At 44.0% G+C, this 20,144-nt stretch overlaps 2 protein-coding genes across 2 annotated transcripts in view; one reads left to right on the top strand and one right to left on the bottom strand.

Annotated features, from left to right (window-relative positions):
* LOC110510737 (receptor tyrosine-protein kinase erbB-4) overlaps positions 1–5,025 on the bottom strand; it is a 458,893-nt gene extending 453,868 nt beyond the window's left edge. The window contains exon 1 of the mRNA XM_090209472.1: positions 4,651–5,025. Within this exon, the coding sequence (XP_090065598.1) occupies positions 4,651–4,723 (73 nt within the window). The 5' untranslated portion in view covers positions 4,724–5,025. The remainder of the gene's footprint in view (positions 1–4,650) is intronic.
* A 2,507-nt stretch (positions 5,026–7,532) lies between these two features.
* LOC110527274 (receptor activity-modifying protein 1) lies at positions 7,533–19,927 on the top strand. The gene is made up of 3 exons (XM_021608452.3): positions 7,533–7,847; positions 10,691–10,871; positions 18,491–19,927. The coding sequence occupies exons 1-3, from the start codon at positions 7,793–7,795 to the stop codon at positions 18,744–18,746; spliced, it is 492 nt and encodes a 163-aa protein (XP_021464127.2). The 5' UTR covers positions 7,533–7,792; the 3' UTR covers positions 18,747–19,927.
* The last annotated feature ends 217 nt before the right edge of the window (positions 19,928–20,144 follow it).

Raw genomic sequence — 20,144 nt, 5'->3', positions numbered from 1 at the left:
GCAGGGGTGTGCTGGGGAGCATCACAGTCCTCATGCACCACCTCTACCCCAGTCTATAGAACCAAGACACAGCAGGGGTGTGCTGGGGAGCTTCCCAGTCCTCATGCACCACCTCTACCTCAGTCTAGAGAACCAAGACACAGCAGGGGTGTGCTGGGGAGCATCCCAGTCCTCATGCACCACCTCTACCTCAGTCTAGAGAACCAAGACACAGCAGGGGTGTGCTGGGGAGCATCCCAGTCCTCATGCACCACCTCTACCTCAGTCTAGAGAACCAAGACACAGCAGGGGTGTGCTGGGAGCATCCCAGTCCTCATGCACCACCTCTACCTCAGTCTAGAGAACCAAGACAGAGCAGGGGTGTTCTGGGGAGCGTCCCAGTCCTCATGCACCACCTCTACCTCAGCCCAGAGAACCAAGACACAACAGGGGTGTGCTGGGGAGCATCCCAGTCCTAATGCACCACCTCTACCTCAGTCTAGAGAACCAAGACACTGCAGGGGTGTGCTAGGGAGCATCCCAGTCCTCATGCACCACCTCTACCTCAGTCCAGAGAACCAAGACACAGCAGGGGTGTTCTGGGGAGCATCCCAGTCCTCATGCACCACCTCTACCTTAGTCTATAATACCAAGACACAGCAGGGGTGTGCTGGGGAGCATCCCAGTCCTAATGCACCACCTCTACCTCAGTCTAGAGAACCAAGACACAGGAGGGGTGTGCAGGGGAGCATCACAGTCCTCATGCACCAGCTCTACCTCAGTCTAGAGAACCAAGACACAGCAGGGGTGTGCTGGGGAGAATACTAGTCCTCATGCACCACCTCTACCTCAGTCTAGAGAACCAAGACACAGCAGGGGTGTGCTGGGGAGCATCCCAGTCCTCATGCACCACCTCTACCTCAGTCTAGAGAACCAAGACACAGCAGGGGTGTGCTGGGGAGCATCCCAGTCCTCATGCACCACCTCTACCTCAGTCTAGAGAACCAAGACACAGCATGGGTGTGCTGGGGAGCATCCCAGTCCTCATGCACCACCTCTACCTCAGTCTAGAGAACCAAGACACAGCAGGGGTGTGCTGGGGAGAATACTAGTCCTCATGCACCACCTCTACCTCAGTCTAGAGAACCAAGACACAGCAGGGGTATGCTGGGGAGCATCCCAGTCCTCATGCACCACCTCTACCTCAGTCTAGAGAACCAAGACACAGCAGGGGTGTGCTGGGGAGCATCCCAGTCCTCATGCACCACCTCTACCTCAGTCTATAAAACCAAGACACAGCAGGGGTGTGCTGGGGAGCATCACAGTCCTCATGCACCACCTCTACCTCAGTCTATAGAACCAAGACACAGCAGGGGTGTGCTGGGGAGCATCCCAGTCCTCATGCACCACCTCTACCTCAGTCTAGAGAACCAAGACACAGCAGGGGTGTGCTGGGGAGCATCACAGTCCTCATGCACCACCTCTACCTCAGTCTAGAGAACCAAGACACAGCAGGGGTGTGCTGGGGAGCATCCCAGTCCTCATGCACCACCTCTACCTCAGTCTAGAGAACCAAGACACAGCAGGGGTGTGCTGGGGAACGTCCCAGTCCTCATGACATGTGTATATCAGTGATATTGCCTTCAGACAGATATGTTGCACATCCACCAAATCAAGACCAGCAGGTCGTCTCCTCACCTCAACACCGAGAGACCAGCGTTATGATGTCTAAATATGGTGACACCAATGTGCACCTCCACAATGTTACTATTGTCTTATACACTATATTAGAACCTAAGTCAAGTCCTAAAATAGAATAGTATAGACTAGTCTAGTCTAGAATAGAGTAGTATAGAATAGAATGGTATAGAATACAATAGTATATAATAGAATGGTATAGTATAGTATAGAATAGTATTGAATAGTATTGAATATAATAGTATAGAATAGTCTAGAATAGAATAGTCTAGAATAGAATAGTATATAAAACAATGGTATAGAATAGAAAAATATTGAATATAATAGTACAGAATAGTCCAGAATAGAATAGTATAGAATAAAACCGAATAGAATGGTATAGAATAGAATAATATAGAATAGTCTAGAATGGAATGGTATAGAAAATAATATTATAGAATAGTCTAGAATGGAATGGTATATAATAAATTTGAATGGTATAGAATAGTACAGAATAGAATAGTCTAGAATAGAATAGTATATAATAGAATGTTTTAGAATAGAATAGTAAATAATAGTATAGAATAGAATGGTATAAAATACCATAGAATAGTGTAGAATATAGAATGAAATAGAATAGAATAGTATAAAATAAAATAATATTGAATAGTGTAAAATAGAATAGTATAGAATAGAATAGCATATAATAGAATAGTATAGAATAGAATAGCATATAATAGAATAGTATAGAATAAAATAGAATAGTATAAAATAGTATATAATAGAATAGTATCAAATAGAATTGTATAGAATAGAATGGTATATAATAGAATAGTATAGAATATTATAGAATAGTATAGAATAGAATGGTGTAAATTAGAATAGTATAGAATAGAATAGTATAGAACAGAATAGAATAGTATAAAATAGAATATGATATAATAGTATAGAATAGAACAGTATAGAATAGTATAGTATCGAATAGTATAGAACAGAATAGAATCAAATAGTATATAATATAATTTAATTGAATAGAATTGTAAATAATAGAATAGGATAGACTATAGTAGTATAGAATAGAACAGAATAGAATTGTATAGAATAGAATAATGTTGATTTCCCAGGATGATCTTCAGTTGTGGCAAGTCTGCTAAGATATGTAACAGCAGCATTCAGACAAGCCAGATAGGATCCTACAAATGGATCTGAAAGAAACGCTGGATATTGTGTTTGAATGCAACACAGATGTACTGTTCTATAAGGGAATGAAACGTTTTAATTTTATTCTAAAGGACTATTAAAGGCCCAGTGCACTACTTTTGTGAGAGAAAAAAACATTAAAAAAACAACAACATTTATATTGTTTTATTATTGTCATTTTTCAGGGGGTGCTGCAGCACCGTACTTCCCACGGCTGTGCTTATAGTTCAGGTCCTCATATTTTGCACTGCTAAAATGAACTCATCAAAGCCCATAAAAAAAGGAGAGGAGGGGTTGAGGTGAGACGCGGGAGTTCAATTAATCAACATAAAAAGTAGAAGGTATAGTAGAAAAGTTCAAAAGCCAACATCATTTGGTAATTAAAATGCCCCCCTCTTTATCAACGGTTGAATGGATATGACAATGAACATGGACGGTAGCCAGCTAAGTCACATTCTCTGAAAACAATGATTTTAGCCATGAATTTGACATTCAATTGGATCGCTGACACAGCCAACCCCCACACATCAATGAGACGACAACAAACCCGATTCATAAACGGGCTCCATTTCAGTAGCAGGCCAAAATGCATAATGGACAAACAGGCTCGTAGGTTACGGTATGAGAACACCGAGGGACGAGCGTGGGACCCGCTCTGGACCGCGCGCTGGGAGGGAGGGAGAGGGGGGAGCGTGAGCTATTCGCTTGCCTCAGCGAGTGCCTGTCGATGTGAATGCCTCTCTACCATGCGCATTTGACCGAACAAGTGGCGGCTGCGGGACTGTTTCACCTGTCACTTAAATTATTTTCAGCTTGCAGGGAAACCACAGGGGGAGGTGAACATCAAGGGCGAATTATTCGATTTGATTTGCTACATACGTTAAATATTGTAACATTAGAAAATGTATTTTGCTGTTAATATAGAGGAAAGGAACCCCTCAACGATATTCAGCCGAAAGCATAAGACCAAAATCTACTATTCATATAGGTGATTCGCTGAAATAAATAGCCTAGGGTACATTATGATCTGATGAGACAATAGTCCACAGGACACTTCAACGAAAACTGTTGACGCAGTCAAGTTTGTTCGCAAACCAAATGTACAGGCTAAAGCATTGCTAAATAATCATTGCTAAAGACTCAAGGCTAGATATCATTAATAATTACAAGTAGCCTGTGTAATCACTGTGTTACGTCAGAATCATGGCAATAACAACCAGCAAACGAAGAATTGCCTCTAACACTTCAGGCTATATAATTAAAATGACTAGCCCAACTCTCTCAAATACGGGAGAAAGTCGTTTCATCCAGATACGACGCACCTGATAAGCAATAAATAATCAATGCCTGGAGCGTATCTTAGAAACTACGATTTTTTAAATGAAATCCATGACCCTCTGTGTGTGGGGTAGCCTATTCGAGTTGTATGACAATATTAATTCAAGACTATTCCCTACGGGAAAGGATGCCATCGGATAGGATTCATTAATAGTGACAATCTTGAGTGAGTGGGCTTTATTGACATCCGGTGATGCACTTTGCGGAATGACATGCGTGTTTGTGAACTTCAGATTTGTTTACGAAGACGACTGCAGTAATGTCATGGACAATTACAACATGCCAGCTTGAAGTGTGTCAATGTACATACTGTTCTACTTCACAACAACATTTCATATCAGCAGCAGCGTGGTCAGTTATTTGTATTTTAGATCAATTATTACGGGCAGTTTAGAACGGCAAATACCATAGCCGAAGACCTTGCTCATGAGCGCGCTGTCTGTTGCTCTCACTCACCTGACTGTGCTGTGCTCGGCCTGAACACCACGAAGGAGATGAGGAGACATCGAAGACACAGGGGAAACTTCATTTTGCACGGTTGCTGACGATAACTCCGGTAACTCACATGTCCAATAAGGTATTCCGTTATTTAAAAGGAAATATCGGCTCTTGGCAGTTTCAGAAACTGGGTCCACATGCGCGCGTCATGACGTCCTCCGTTTGCCCAAATAGTTCAATGCACAAGTTAAACGCGACGAAAACAGTAGGTTCGTTTGTAGTTCTTATAGTGACCAATGTTTTGACCGGTTTTGACCACTGATACTCCATGCCATTACTCCTCACACTACGATCCAGCAGACGGCTGGGGGGGTTTTGACACACCCCTTCAGTGCGGCTAACACCTCCTACAGTCCACTGATTGGTCGAGGGAAAGACTCTGAGCTTAATAATCACGCCCATATCACTCATATCACTCTCTCATTGGCTCATTAGGATTGATATACAGTTGTTCTCTTGATGCACAGTGTACACCTGTCTCAGACCCTGGCCTATACACTTCCCTAAGTGTGCGTAAAATGCGCATAGCCAACAATTGCATCGGAATAACTGTTTGTATGCGAAAAGTATTGTGCGTTTCTATTTTACTTTCTCTTCAGAAATGGTATTTGTTGACAGAATAGGTGTTGACATTGACTAGACGTATTTGAATAGGCCTTGAGGCTACAGTACACGTAACCTTACAGAGAGGAGAAGAATTGTGCCTACTGCGTCCATTGAGAGCATGACGTGCCCAAACCAAAGTAGGTTAACCACAGAACCCAGATAGGCCATCTAGAGCAAAACGACTCATATAATTTTGTGAAAACAACTAGGCCTCGTTATTGTTTTTATATCGATGTCAATCAGAATACAATCTTTCCTCAAAGTCAACACATTGCTGTGAGAGAAATGGCCAAAACACTGTAATGAATTAATGATGTATATGTCCCTGCCTCTGGGTCTCTCTGTGTCTGTCAAAGTGCTATGTGGCATATAGACATTATATGGACTATGATACTTTTACAGTTACAGTCTCTGTAGGATTCTAACAACATACTGCCAATAACCACAAGAGGGCCAAACTATATAGGCTTACTATGCATTTCAACATGGGTCCAACTGTAATACAGTATCATCCCCTGTAGTCCACACAGTGAATTGAACAACTGGTTATGCTTATAATCAGTAAGATGTAGGCCTACTCCTGTGTCTTACAGGGGGAAAAGCATGGTAGTTCAACATCTTATTAAAGGTAGGTCTGTGGTTATACTTTAAAATATATAATTATGATACAAATTAGGCTAATCTGCTAAAGTAGATAATGTGCATATATATATATGTGTGTGTGTGTATGGTAGTTGATGCCTTAGTAATGGTAAATATGTATGTCTTATTAGGGTTATTTAGCGGTACCCATAGGAGAACCGTTTTTGGTTCCAGGTAGAACCTTTTTTGGTTTCAGGCAGAACCTTTTTTGGTTTCAGGCAGAACCCTTTTGGGTTCAATTTAGAGCCCTTTGTGGAATGTGTTCTACATGGAACCCAAAGGGGTTATTGAAAGGGTTCCCCTAGGGGACAGCCAAATAACCCTTTTAGGTTCTAGATAGCACTTTTATTCCTAAGAGAGACCCACTGTACACCAACAGGTCTAACTTATATGACAGGAGCCCCTCATACTGGTCATTGGCTATTATCTGCTGCCATCTAGGGGAACTACATAAGGTAGATCTACTTTAATTGGAGAGATTCAGGGGTGGTGGGAGAAACACAAGATCCATTCACACATCAAATCAAATGAAATGTATTAATAACGCCCTTTACATCAGCAGATGTCACCAAGTGCTTATACAGAATCCCAGCCTAAAACCCCAAACAGCAAGCAGTGAAGACGTAGAAGCACTGTGGCCAGGAAAAACTCCATAGAAAAAGCCAGGAACCTAGGAAGAAACCTAGAGAGGAACCAGGCCCTGAGGGTTGGCCAGTCCTCCATCACAAACCCTCAATCCTATTGATCTCCAGCAGGACTTTTAATAAATAGGAGTTTCTCATGGCCAAGATCAGAGCTGCAGCAGACATGCATACTAAAGACAAATCCAGACTCCAGTGCATTACATGAGAATGATCGATAGTGTGCCCACTGCCCACTTTATGAAATGAACAATGGAATAAAGATTTAACATGCATTATGGAATAAACCAACCGATGGATAAATTAGGGAGGTTGCACCACCTGTGGGAGAGAGCACAGGATATTGTATACAAGGTAATTACATGACAAATATGGTAAAATATATATAATAGTATATATATATATATAATTGTAAATCTCAGAACTTGGCAACAGGGCAATACAACATCTAAATCATACAGCCAAACCTGGCTGTGAGAGCCTACGATGTCTGTTGTGCTACCTCAACAGTCCTGCGCCGGTCTCTGTGATATTCTGGGCACTATAGGCTACCTGGCTGTGAGAGCGATGTCTGTTGTGCTACCTCAACAGTCCTGCGTTGGTCTCTGTGATATTTTGGGCACTATAGGTTACCTGGCTGTGGTAGCGATGTCCGTTGTGCTACCTCAACAGTCCTGCGCCGGTCTCTGTGATATTTTGGGCACTATAGGCTACTTACGTGTGGCATATAGATATTATATGGACTATGATACAGTGGTAGACTGTCCACCTCAACAGCAACATAGTAACTTTAACCAGACATTTCTTGTTTAAAAACTATGAACAAAGAAAATGTATTATATACAGAAGTATAACCGAGGGAAGTAGTTGGGGAGGGGGGGGTCGCAGGTGTTTTTCTTCTGATTTTTCAGGGGGCGCTGCAGAACCCTCAACACCCCTACTTCCCGCGGCTATGTATGGAAGTTAACCAACGATTTACCACTGATTTATGGATGGCTCCACGACTTGGGTGTCGCTCCTGTCCCCAGTTAAAATAGCCAACTGGCGTGAACAATGGCTTCGGTTGGAGCATGCATATTCATTTGATGAATCAGTTATTGCAAAGGACAATGAGACGGAAGAATTAGCGCATCAATACACAGAAGAAGAGAACACGAGTGAGAAGTTAGGTTACTGCCGCGTCTCTTCGGTGCAGTCCATAATAAGAAGCTATGGCACTAGACTGTACATCGCTGACAAAACTAACCCTTGTTTTATGTGTGGCGGGTAAGTGTGATTTGATCAATTATATATAATAGCTATTTGTTCTTTTGCTTTTGTTTGCTGGTTGTTTTTCTGTTTTTTAATTGTATGCAATATGCCTCCCTGGCGCACTTCCTATTCTTACTAGATAGCCGAACCGTACCAAGTGATCTACAAATGACTTACATTGACCTTTTTCGTTTGATGTAGCCTATACAACTTATTGCGTAATCCAAACGTTTGACCATTACGGAAACATACATAACATTTTAAACGTGTGCTGTAGAATGAAGCTAAGGATGAAAATGTCATATTTTGACATTAAACCATTTTCAACTTCATCGATTATTGACGTTATAAAAGTGAAGTGTCCAGTATTATGATTTTGTTCAGTATTCACATAGAGCATCTGGTCTCTAAGCTTTAGTCAGCAGCTTTCTCAGGAAGATGTCTTTCCAAGTATTTTCTCATTGGGAGTCTACACATGATCATGATGAATATGAAAACATGTTCGCACAATACTAAACAAAACAGCTGACCAAGGTGAAGGATATCTGGGTCAACCTGAATGAATCAGCAGCATCAAATGCATGAAGATGCAGTCAGTCAAATGCAACGCTTTCTATAAACTGGTCTCTCTACATTTGACACAAAGCTTATTTATTCCGCTTCCCACTGGACACACACTGGTTGAATCAACGTGATTTCAATTCATTTCAATGAAATGACGTTGAACCAAGGTGGAATAAACGTTTAATTGCACCCCAGACTGTTCTCTCTGCTACCGCACGGCAAGCGGTACCGGAGCGCCAAGTCTCGGTCAAAAAGGCTTCTTAATTAACAGCTTCTGCCGGATAAGACTCATGAACAGCCAATCAAATGTCTACCTGGACTATTTGCATTGACTCCCATTTTACACCTACATATGACCTCAATTACCTCAACTAACCGGTGCCCCGCACATTGACTCTACACTTATTTTTCTTAAAACTGGATTGTTAGTAAGAACTTTTCACTGTAAGGTCTACTACAACTGTTGTTTTCAGCATTTCACTGTAAGGTCTACCTACACCTGTTGTTTTCAGCGCATGTGACATATAAGATTTGATTTGATAATTGACATCTGTGCCCAGTGGGTTGTCCCCAATTCACCCACAGGAGGATATCATTACTAATAGTAGCCTAATTATAGATGGCTCTCGAATGACATTAGTCAGAGTACTCACATCAAAGGTTATTGCTGGGTAAACCTTGTGATTTTAAAGGCACCATCTATATTCTGCTACTGTTCAATGGTCATTTAACTGCCTTTGGGCACTTTGCTGTTCCACCTTTCTGTCACCCCTGGTGACCCCTGGAGCTGGTCTCATTCTCAGTGTCAAAAGAAGTGTGAACTATTAGCTAGAGGAAGTCAGGAGAACCCGCACAGTAGCCTGAGCGTCAGTCTGGTTGTGCTATCATGCCAACTTGGTGCTCATTGCCATGCCGACCATGTTTGACTTGACAAGGACAGCAATGGAGAAGGAAAGAGCAAAAACAGATCTGGGACACTGAGTTTCCCATAAAGTGCTTTGTGCTGTCTGTACAAAAACATCTAACTTTAATCATGAAACTCTCAGACATCAACCATTCAAACCCTCTCCATGGCTCTGGCACTTAAGAGACAACATTTGGGACTTCTTACAGCTGAGGTAGGCTACCAAGTACTGACCCCCGGCCTTAGTCTGACTTTTTCGTCCAGGCAGGGGGCACTTCACACCTCTATGTTAGGGACCAGGTTGTCAGGGTACCCAATCACAGGCCATAGCTGGTAGGGTTACAGACCCCCCACCCCTATCTGAACCATTTGGTTGCATTCCAGAGTTCCGGTTGAGAACACTACTGTAAACCCCTGGGGCTCCACACCAACTCACCAGCTGGACATTTATCCACATGGACAACCCTCCACCTTGGACTACCTAACATTGTGTTAGTGCGTAGATGACCTTGTAAGTGGACATTGGGTGGCTTAGCGCTCATTTACAGACAGCAAGGAGACCTTCTACAGGGTGGAGGTTGGAGCCCTGGCAGAGTGGAACTTTGGACCCTCTCCACTGCAGCCCCATCAATGTCAATAGGTGGTGAGCTGTAGTTGATGAACAGCATTCTCACAGCACGTCCAAGTGGGAAAGGGGCGTGTTCAGAACACTGGCGATTGCGTCATCCGTGGATCTGTTAGGTCGGTATGCATATCCTAATGGGCCAGGGTTTCAGGTAAGGTGGAGCTGATGTGGTCCTTGACCAGCCTCTCAAAACACTTCATGATGAACAAACTGAGTGCTATAGGCAGAGCGATAGTCATTTAGGCAGGTTACCTTTGTTTGCTTGAGTACAGGGACAATGGTGAACATCTTGAAGCATGCATGGATGACAGACTGGGACAGTCTATTCTGGTGGTCCGTACTGGTCAGGTTAGGATGTTTCCTTCAAGACATGGGTTCAAAAAGTACTTGTTGTCTTTAAAATACTTTAAGCTGCATTAAATTGAGCTTGCCTAGTGCAACGGAATGGTCCCAAAAGTGCAAACCTTGCTTATCCGGTACTCCAGGCAGGCTCAATCAAACGCTTATTAACGAAGGGTATTTGAATCAAGATCTTCGTCTGTATGCAGCAAGCGTCTCAGAGTGAGACTGCTGATCTAGGATCTGGTGCCCCCTGTCCATATAATCTTATTGTTTATGATCTTAAAGGCAAAACTGATCCTAAATCATCACTCCTACTCTTAGACGCTTGACACATATTTAGCCCCTGTTTCATAAACTTGCTGCCTCCCTGATTGCTTCCAACAACTACACTACAATCTGATGACATGTTCCTTCCCTCTGAAGCAGCCCGTGGCTTTCCCCCAGTGAGCGGCTGCAGCGATGCCTACGGGAGGGCCATTCCACCACTTAGCAGCTGCAGCGGTGCCTACGGGAGGGCCATCGCTGACTTCTGTGTGACCAAGTTCACTCTGGACATGAAGGCCCTGGACCAGAGCCTGTGGTGCAGCTGGTCCGACACTTTTCAGTCAGTATAATCTATGTTATTCACCTAAATCCATCCTACATTTGATTCATCCTAAATAAAAATAGAGTTGAGCTCAATTACATTTTCTTGAATTAGGTCACTGTATTATTTGTCAGTATTACTTGCAAATGATGCTCTGCCAGTTTAGCAGAGGTCCTTGTCTTTACAAGACCGTTCCATCTGGAGAGCGATGTTTACATGTCTATCACCATAACAGGCACACAGATAGAAGGATTCCTCATAGGAATGTTCCTGTGATGTGCAACGAATGTTTCCGAGACCATTCCCTTAATGTGAAATCGAATTGACCCAGAAAGTGATTACTATGTTCTCAGAACTTAAGCTGTGAATGTTCTAGACACATGTCATGGAAACATGGCACAAACATTCATGCGTCCAGGTTTCTGTGGTTTAGGAGAATATTCCATCAAACGTGGTTGCCATGTTCTCAGAACATAAGATATTCATGTTTTAGACATGTTTCATGGGAGAGTTGCCAGAGCATGTGACCCCAGAACATGTATTACTGTTGCAGAGCCAATCAAGGCCCTGATTGGTGAACATGTATTACTGTTGCAGAGCCAGTCAAGGCCCTGATTGGTGAACATGTATTACTGTTGCAGAGCCAATCAAGGCCCTGATTGGTGAACATGTATTACTGTTGCAGAGCCAATCAAGGCCCTGATTGGTGAACCACTGATCCGTTCATCGTTCTTTGTCTGTTGGCAAAGTTAAGGATGCTCACACATAGAATGTTTTCAACTCAGATATCTGACACACTTTGACACACATGATTAAATGATGCATGTTATTTTATAGAGTAGTTATTATTCAACATGTCCTCAACTGGGATTTGAACTTACCACGTTTAGGTTCACAGTACTCAGATCTTCCTGCTACACCACCATCTTTCAGTTAATATGACTGTTCTTTAATCAGTGATTTGATTGACTTATTGCAGCAATTGAAGGACTTTCAGTATAGTTGTGTAATGTTGGTGGGGCATGTCAACCTGTTTTAATGATCCTCCTGAATCACTAGGATCAATAATAGTTTGTCTGGAGTGTACTTTTAACAGAGCTGAGATTTACTTCAAAGTGCATTCACCCTATTGCTTACACCTATCAAGTTGTCTCAGATCTAAACAATTGCCTAGGGAGAAGGGTTTAGTGTTTCTTCTGGACAGGGCCTAACTATACTGGCCCAATAAGCACATGCAAGAACAGTCCCGTGTCCAGTTTTCATTCAAACATTTTAATATGTTCCACCATCATTAGATAACTAACAAATTACTGATGAGAGAATAGTCAAATTCACTGACAACTATCCAATCACTGATGAGAGAATAGTCAAATTCACTGACAACTATCCAATCACTGATGAGAGAATAGTCAAATTCACTGACCACTATCCAATCACTGATGAGAGAATAGTCAAATTAACTGACAACTATCCAATCACTGATGAGAGAATAGTCAAATTCACTGACCACTATCCAATCACTGATGAGAGAATAGTCAAATTAACTGACAACAATCCAATCACTGATGAGAGAATAGTCAAATTAACTGACAACTAACACAGATGTGGTTTAGCAACACAATCTAAATGTCGTGAACCATGAGGTTGTGAGTTCAAATCAAATGTGTGAACATATTGAATTATAATTGCTGTATAAATGAACATGCACAATGTAATCATGTGTGTCAAATATGTAAGTGGAAAACACTATGTTAAAAGCACTGTCTGTGTGTAACCTTGCCAACAGACAGAACGAGCTGTGAATGGATCTGTGGTTCACCAATCAGGGCCTTGATGGGCTTGGCAATAGTAACAAGGTGTGATGTGTAATAAAAAAATATATTTTCTTTGGAGAACGTTTCTTTGGGACCATCAGGCAACGTCCTGACAACTGATACACAGAAAGGTTCCTGCAGCGTTCCCATGAAACGTGTCTAGAACATTAACGTTGTATATTCTAAAAACCATGTTCTAGATAATTCTGCTTGATAATAAGGGAACGTTCTCCTAACGTTATCACCAAAACATGCTGAAAAGGTTCTCAGAAGGTTTTTTGTTAGCATAGATAGAATGTTCCCCGGACTAACGGAAAACTGGACACTCAAACATTAGGAGAACATTACGGGTAACATTACAAAAATGTTCTCTTTCTCTCTCCCTAGAATGGTTAGCTGGGTAGGAAGGGAAGAAGAGAGAGTGAAGGAGGGAGAGGGAGGGAGAGATAGAGAGAGGTGGGAGAGGGAGAGAGAGAGAGATAGAGAGAGGTGGGAGAGGAAGAGAGGGAGAGAGAGAGGTGGGAGAGGTGGGAGAGGGAGAGAGAGAGAGAGAGAGGTGGAAGAGGGAGAGAGAGAGAGAGGGAGAGAGAGAGGTGGGAGAGGTGGGAGAGAGAGAGAGGGAGAGAGAGAGAGAGGGAGAGAAAGAGAGAGGGAGAGAGAGAGGTGGGAGAGGTGGGAGAGGGAGAGAGAGGGAGAGAGAGAGAGAGGTGGGAGAGGGAGAGAGAGAGAGAGAGGTGGGAGAGGGAGAGAGAGAGAGAGAGGAGGGAGAGAGAGAGAGAGGAGGGAGAGAGAGAGAGAGGTGGGAGAGGGAGAGAGAGAGAGAGAGAGGTGGGAGAGGTGGGAGAGGGAGAGAGAGAGAGAGGGAGAGAGAGAGGTGGGAGAGGTGGGAGAGGGAGAGAGAGAGAGAGAGAGGTGGGAGAGGGAGAGAGAGAGAGGTGGGAGAGGGAGAGAGAGAGAGAGAGGTGGGAGAGGGAGAGAGAGAGAGAGAGAGGTGGGAGAGGGAGAGAGAGAGAGAGAGAGGTGGGAGAGGGAGAGATAGAGAGAGGTGGGAGAGGGAGAGAGGGAGAGAGAGAGAGAGGTGGGAGAGGGAGAGGGAGAGAGAGAGAGGTGGGAGAGGGAGAGAGAGAGAGAGGTGGGAGAGGGAGAGAGAGAGAGAGAGAGGTGGGAGAGGGAGAGAGAGAGAGAGGGAGAGAGAGGTGGGAGAGGGAGAGAGAGAGAGAGAGAGGTGGGAGAGGGAGAGAGAGAGAGAGGGAGAGAGAGGTGGGAGAGGGAGAGAGAGAGAGGTGGGAGAGGGAGACAGAGAGAGAGAGAGGTGGGAGAGGGAGAGGGAGAGAGAGAGAGGTGGGAGAGGGAAAGGGAGAGAGAGAGAGGTGGGAGAGGGAGAGAGAGAGAGAGAGAGGTGGGAGAGGGAGAGATAGAGAGAGAGAGGTGAGAGAGGGAGAGAGAGAGCTGAGCAGGTCAACTCTGTTTTGCGTGTGGAAAGAAAAAGCGAAGAGGAAGAGAAGGATTGAGAAAGAGACAGAACTTTGCATAAACAAATATTTGGCCAACCATCCCCTCTGGACTTGGTGTGTGTGTGTGTGTGTGTGTGTGTGTGTGTGTGTGTGTGTGTGTGTGTGTGTGTGTGTGTGTGTGCGCGTGCGTGCGTGCGTGCGTGCGTGCGTGCGTGCGTGCGTGCGTGCGTGCGTGCGTGTGTGTGTGTGTTCATGGCCAGGTCAGGACCACATGCCCTATTAGAAGTTGAACAGTAGTCACCTTTGGGGTTTCCAGTGTCAAAGAGAGTCAGAAATTACACTGAATTAATCTACGCTCTTTTAGAACAAAGTTTCCAATGAAGAAAACATTTAATCAACTTTATTCAGTCCAAACACCTCTGATATTACCAGGAGACCGGAGGCACTTCAGTGTGTCTTAGCTCTAATTATATTCACTCAGTCATGCTGCTCTGTAGCTCCCCTGGTATGATGTTGGGACTTCCACTGCTGGTATGTCGCCTCTCTAACCCCTACCACCAGCTATGGTAGTTATATTTAGGTGTGTGGTATGTCCCCTCTCTAACCCCTACCACCAGCTATGGTAGTTATATTTAGGTGTATGGTATGACTCCTCTCTAACCCCTACCACCAGCTATGGTAGTTATATTTAGGTGTGTGGTATGTCCCCTCTCTAACCCCTACCACCAGCTATGGTAGTTATATTTAGGTGTGTGGTATGTCCCCTCTCTAACCCCTACCACCAGCTATGGTAGTTATATTTAGGTGTATGGTATGACTCCTCTCTAACCCCTACCACCAGCTATGGTAGTTATATTTAGGTGTGTGGTATGTCCCCTCTCTAACCCCTACCACCAGCTATGGTAGTTATATTTAGGTGTGTGGTATGTCCCCTCTCTAACCCCTACCACCAGCTATGGTAGTTATATTTAGGTGTGTGGTATGTCCCCTCTCTAACTCCTACCACCAGCTATGGTAGTTATATTTAGGTGTATGGTATGTCCCCTCTCTAACTCCTACCACCAGCTATGGTAGTTATATTTAGGTGTGTGGTATGTCCCCTCTCTAACCCCTACCACCAGCTATGGTAGTTATATTTAGGTGTGTGGTATGTCCCCTCTCTAACTCCTACCACCAGCTATGGTAGTTATATTTAGGTGTGTGGTATGTCCCCTCTCTAACCCCTACCACCAGCTATGGTAGTTATATTTAGGTGTGTGGTATGTCCCCTCTCTAACTCCTACCACCAGTATGGTAGTTATATTTAGGTGTGTGGTATGTCTCCTCTCTAACCCCTTACCACCAGCTATGGTAGTTATATTTAGGTGTGTGGTATGTCCCCTCTCTAACTCCTACCACCAGCTATGGTAGTTATATTTAGGTGTGTGGTATGTCCCCTCTCTAACTCCTACCACCAGTATGGTAGTTATATTTAGGTGTGTGGTATGTCCCCTCTCTAACTCCTACCACCAGCTATGGTAGTTATATTTAGGTGTGTGGTATGTCCCCTCTCTAACCCCTTACCACCAGCTATGGTAGTTATATTTAGGTGTATGGTATGACTCCTCTCTAAGCCCTACCACCAGTATGGTATCTATATTTAGCTGTGCTAAGCCCTACCACCAGTATGGTATCTATATTTAGCTGTGCTAAGCCCTACCACCAGTATGGTATCAATATTTAGCTGTGCTAACCCCTACCACCAGTATGGTATCTATATTTAGCTGTGCTAACCCCTACCACCAGTATGGTATCTATATTTAGCTGTGCTAAGCCCTACCACCAGTATGGTATCTATATTTAGCTGTGCTAAGCCCTACCACCAGTATGGTATCTATATTTAGCTGTGCTAAGCCCTACCACTAGTATGGTATCTATATTTAGCTGTGCTAACCCCTACCACCAGTATGGTATCTATATTTAGCTGTGCTAAGCCCTACCACCAGTATGGTATCTATATTTAGCTGTGCTAAGCCCTACCACCAGTATGGTATCTATATTTAGCTGTGCTAAGCCCTACCACCAGTATGGTATCTATATTTAGCTGTGCTAAGCCCTACCACCAGTATGGTATCTATATTTAGCTGTGCTAAGCCCTACCACCAGTATGGTATCTATATTTAGCTGTGCTAAGCCCTACCACCAGTATGGTATCTATATTTAGCTGTGCTAAGCCCTACCACCAGTATGGTATCTATATTTAGCTGTGCTAAGCCCTACCACCAGTATGGTATCTATATTTAGCTGTGCTAAGCCCTACCACCAGTATGGTATCTATATTTAGCTGTGCTAAGCCCTACTACCAGTATGGTATCTATATTTAGCTGTGCTAAGCCCTACCACCAGTATGGTATCTATATTTAGCTGTGCTAAGCCCTACCACCAGTATGGTATCTATATTTAGCTGTGCTAAACCCTACCACCAGTATGGTATCTATATTTAGCTGTGCTAAGCCCTACCACCAGTATGGTATCTATATTTAGCTGTGCTAAACCCTACCACCAGTATGGTATCTATATTTAGCTGTGCTAAGCCCTACCACCAGTATGGTATCTATATTTAGCTGTGCTAAACCCTACCACCAGTATGGTATCTATATTTAGCTGTGCTAAACCCTACCACCAGAATGGTATCTATATTTAGCTGTGCTAAGCCCGCTGGTAATTCAAGCTGTTAGTTTGCCTTTTCCCACTCCGTCGGTTGGAGACAGAAACAGACCTGTTTTCAAAGAGTCACTTTTCAGACATGTTTTGAGGAATGGCTATTTTGATGCCAGTTAATATCGAAAATATCACATTTATAAACACATTTTGTTACATTTCAGCCTAATTCTACAATGGATTAAATGTTTTTGTTTTCATCAATCTACACACAGTACGCCATAATGACAAAGAAAAAATGGTTTGTAGAAATGTTTGCTAATTTATTAAAAAATAAAAACGGAAATATCACATTTATGTAACTATTCATACCCTTTACTCAGTACTTTGTTGAAGCAACTTTGGCTGAAATTAAAGCATTGCGTCTTCCTGGGTATGACGTTACAAACAGTATTTGGAGATTTTTCTACTATTCTTCTCTGCAGAGCCTCTCAAGCTCTGTCAGGTTGGATGGGGAGCGTTGCTGCACAGCTATTTTCAGGTCTCTCCAGAGATGTTCGACCGGGTTCAAGTCCGGGCTCTGGCTGGGCAACTCAAGGACATTCAGAGACTTGTCCTGAAGCCACTGCTGCGTTGTCTTGGCTGTGTGCTTAGGGTCATTGTCCAGTCTGAGGTCCCGAGAGCTCTGGAGCAGGTTTTCATCAAGGATCTCTCTGTACTTTGCTCTGTTCATCTTTGCCTCGATCCTGACTAGTCTCCCAGTCCCTGCGCTGAAAAACATCCAATCAGCATGATGCTGATACCACCGTGCTTCACCGTCGGGATGGTGCCATGTTTCCTCCAGACGTGACGCTTGGCATTCAGGCCAAAGAGTTCAATCTTGTTTTCATCAGACCATACAATCTTGTTTCTCATGGTCTGAGAGTGTTTTGGCAAACACCAAGCGGGCTGTAATGTGTCTTTTAATGAGGAGTAGCTTCTATCTGGCCACTCTACCATAAAGGCCTGATTGCTGGAGTGCAGCAGAGATGGCTATCCTTCTGGAAAGTTCTCCCATCTCCACAGAGGAACTCTGGAGCTCTGTCAGAGTGACCATCGGGTTCTTGGTCACCTAAGCCCATTCTCCCCTGATTGCTCAGTTTGGCCGGGCAGCCAGCTCTAGGAAGAGTCTTGGTGGATGCAAACTTTTTCCATTTAAGAATGATGGGGGCCACTGTGTTCTTGGGGATATTCAATGCTGCAGAAATGTTTTGGTACCCTTCCCCAGATCTGTGCCTCGACATAACCCTGTCTCGTAGCTCTACGGCAATTCCTTCAAACTCATGGCTTGTTTTTTGCACTGACATGCACTGTCAACTGTGTGACCTTATATAGACAGGTGTGTGCCTTTCCAAAACATGTCCAATCAACTGAATTCCACAGATTCCCCATCAACGGAAGCAGGATGCACATGACCTCAATTTCAAGTCTCACAGCAAAGGGTCTGAATACTTATGTAAATAAGGTATTTATTTTTTTAGCCAGTTTTCTCTTTGTCATTATGGGGTATTGTGTGTAGATTGATGCTGATTATTATTATTTTTATCTATTTTAGAATAAGACTGTAATGTAACAAAAATGTTTTGAAAAATCAAGGGGTCTGAATTCTTTCCGAATGCACTGTATTTAAAAGTTAGAGTTGGTTTTCTCATGCTGCCCCCTAGTTTCAATGTTTTATCCCCCCTTGCAGGCCTTACGAGGAACTGACCAACTGCACCTATTTTGTGGCACTCAAGATGCACTGCTTCTGGCCCAACCAGCAGATAGACGAACTCTTCATACGCCTCCACATGGACTACTTTCACGACTGCGCTCTGACCGGCAGGCTGCTTCGGGACCCTCCTATACGTATCTTGGGGCCTTTCATTGGAGTGCCTGTGCTGGTCACTCTGCTCATGACTGCCCTAGTGGTGTGGAGCGGTAAATGCTGCCAGGGAATCGTGTAACTGTCTCATCCTGGGTGAAGGTGCCCCTGGGTACGGAATACAGATCTAGGATCAGTTTGCCCTGCCAAAATTCTAAACTGAATCATTAGCGGTGGAAACGCAAAACTGACTTCTAGGGATCAACCTGACCTCTTGGAGAACGAACTCCAGCTTATCTGATAGGGGAGACATGATGGAGGGGACACTGAACTGGGGCAAACGACAAGCAGAGATACCCAACAGCATACTAAGACTGTAATCTTTCTGTGATGTTTGTTGTTTGATGGACACTGGTGGTATGAGTGAAGCCTACTACTGAAACAAAGCAAAGGCTATTTAAGATTGTACAATGGCTCATCGATAACCCTAGAAATTCCAATTGAAAACACGCATTGTATTGTTGTAAACCACAAAGTGGCCAACCAAGAGAGGGCTAATGTTGTGTAGGGCACGGAGGACAGATAGTAAATACCTCGTATGTCAAAATCAATGCAACAACATCTGTAATGTAGCTTTGGGCACCAGCCAAGTCTTTATATGAACTGAATAGATGTATATAAAGGGCTTCACAGAAAAGGCTGTATTTGATCTAGACAGCCACGCCCAGTAGCCACGCCCAGTAGCCACGCCCAGTTGCCATGACCAGTAGCCACGCCCAGTAGCCATGCCCAGTAGCCACGCCCAGTAGCCACGCCCAGTTGCCACGCCCAGTAGCCATGCCCAGTAGCCACGCCCAGTAGCCACGCCCAGTAGCCATGCCCAGTAGCCACGCCCAGTAGCCACGCCCAGTAGCCACGCCCAGTTGCCATGACCAGTAGCCACGCCCAGTAGCCATGCCCAGTAGCCACGCCCAGTAGCCACGCCCAGTTGCCACGCCCAGTAGCCATGCCCAGTAGCCACGCCCAGTAGCCACGCCCAGTAGCCATGCCCAGTAGCCACGCCCAGTAGCCACGCCCAGTAGCCACGCCCAGTAGCCACACCCAGTAGCCATTCCCAGTAGCCACGCCTTTTAAACCCAACAAAACAGGAATTATCTTCATCAGAATATGTTGTTTTATATTCTACCGTTTCACAATGGATTACAGAGCCATTACCACTGCATGTACCTATAGATACACATGTCTGATTATTCATTCATTATTATCTATTCATGTGCATTCTAAACAGAGAAATAAACAACTACAAATACTAATATGATAAAAGTGAACTAAGAAATTGTTTTTGGTATCCATTTATTTTGATATCAATATGATATTTGTTTGATATCCAAACATGCACACGCGCACACACACACACACGCACGCACACGCACGCACGACACACACACGCACGCACGCACGACACACACACGCACACACGCACGACACACACACACACGCACGACACACACGCACGACACACACACACACATACACACAT

The sequence above is a fragment of the Oncorhynchus mykiss genome, chromosome 18 (genome assembly GCF_057628025.1).
Source record: "Oncorhynchus mykiss isolate SJ-2025 chromosome 18, ASM5762802v1, whole genome shotgun sequence".
NCBI lineage: Eukaryota > Metazoa > Chordata > Actinopteri > Salmoniformes > Salmonidae > Oncorhynchus > Oncorhynchus mykiss.
This window is presented reverse-complemented; position numbering and strand designations above follow the sequence as displayed.

Excerpts from the sequence above, each read along its gene's own strand:
- LOC110527274 (XM_021608452.3), top strand. The coding sequence starts at position 7,793 with ATGGCACTAGACTGTACATCGCTGACAAAACTAACCCTTGTTTTATGT. Across the intron at positions 7,848-10,690 it reads CCTTGTTTTATGTGTGGCGG|CAGCCCGTGGCTTTCCCCCA; the intron begins GTAAGTGTGATT and ends TTCCCTCTGAAG. Across the intron at positions 10,872-18,490 it reads AGCTGGTCCGACACTTTTCA|GCCTTACGAGGAACTGACCA; the intron begins GTCAGTATAATC and ends CCCCCCTTGCAG.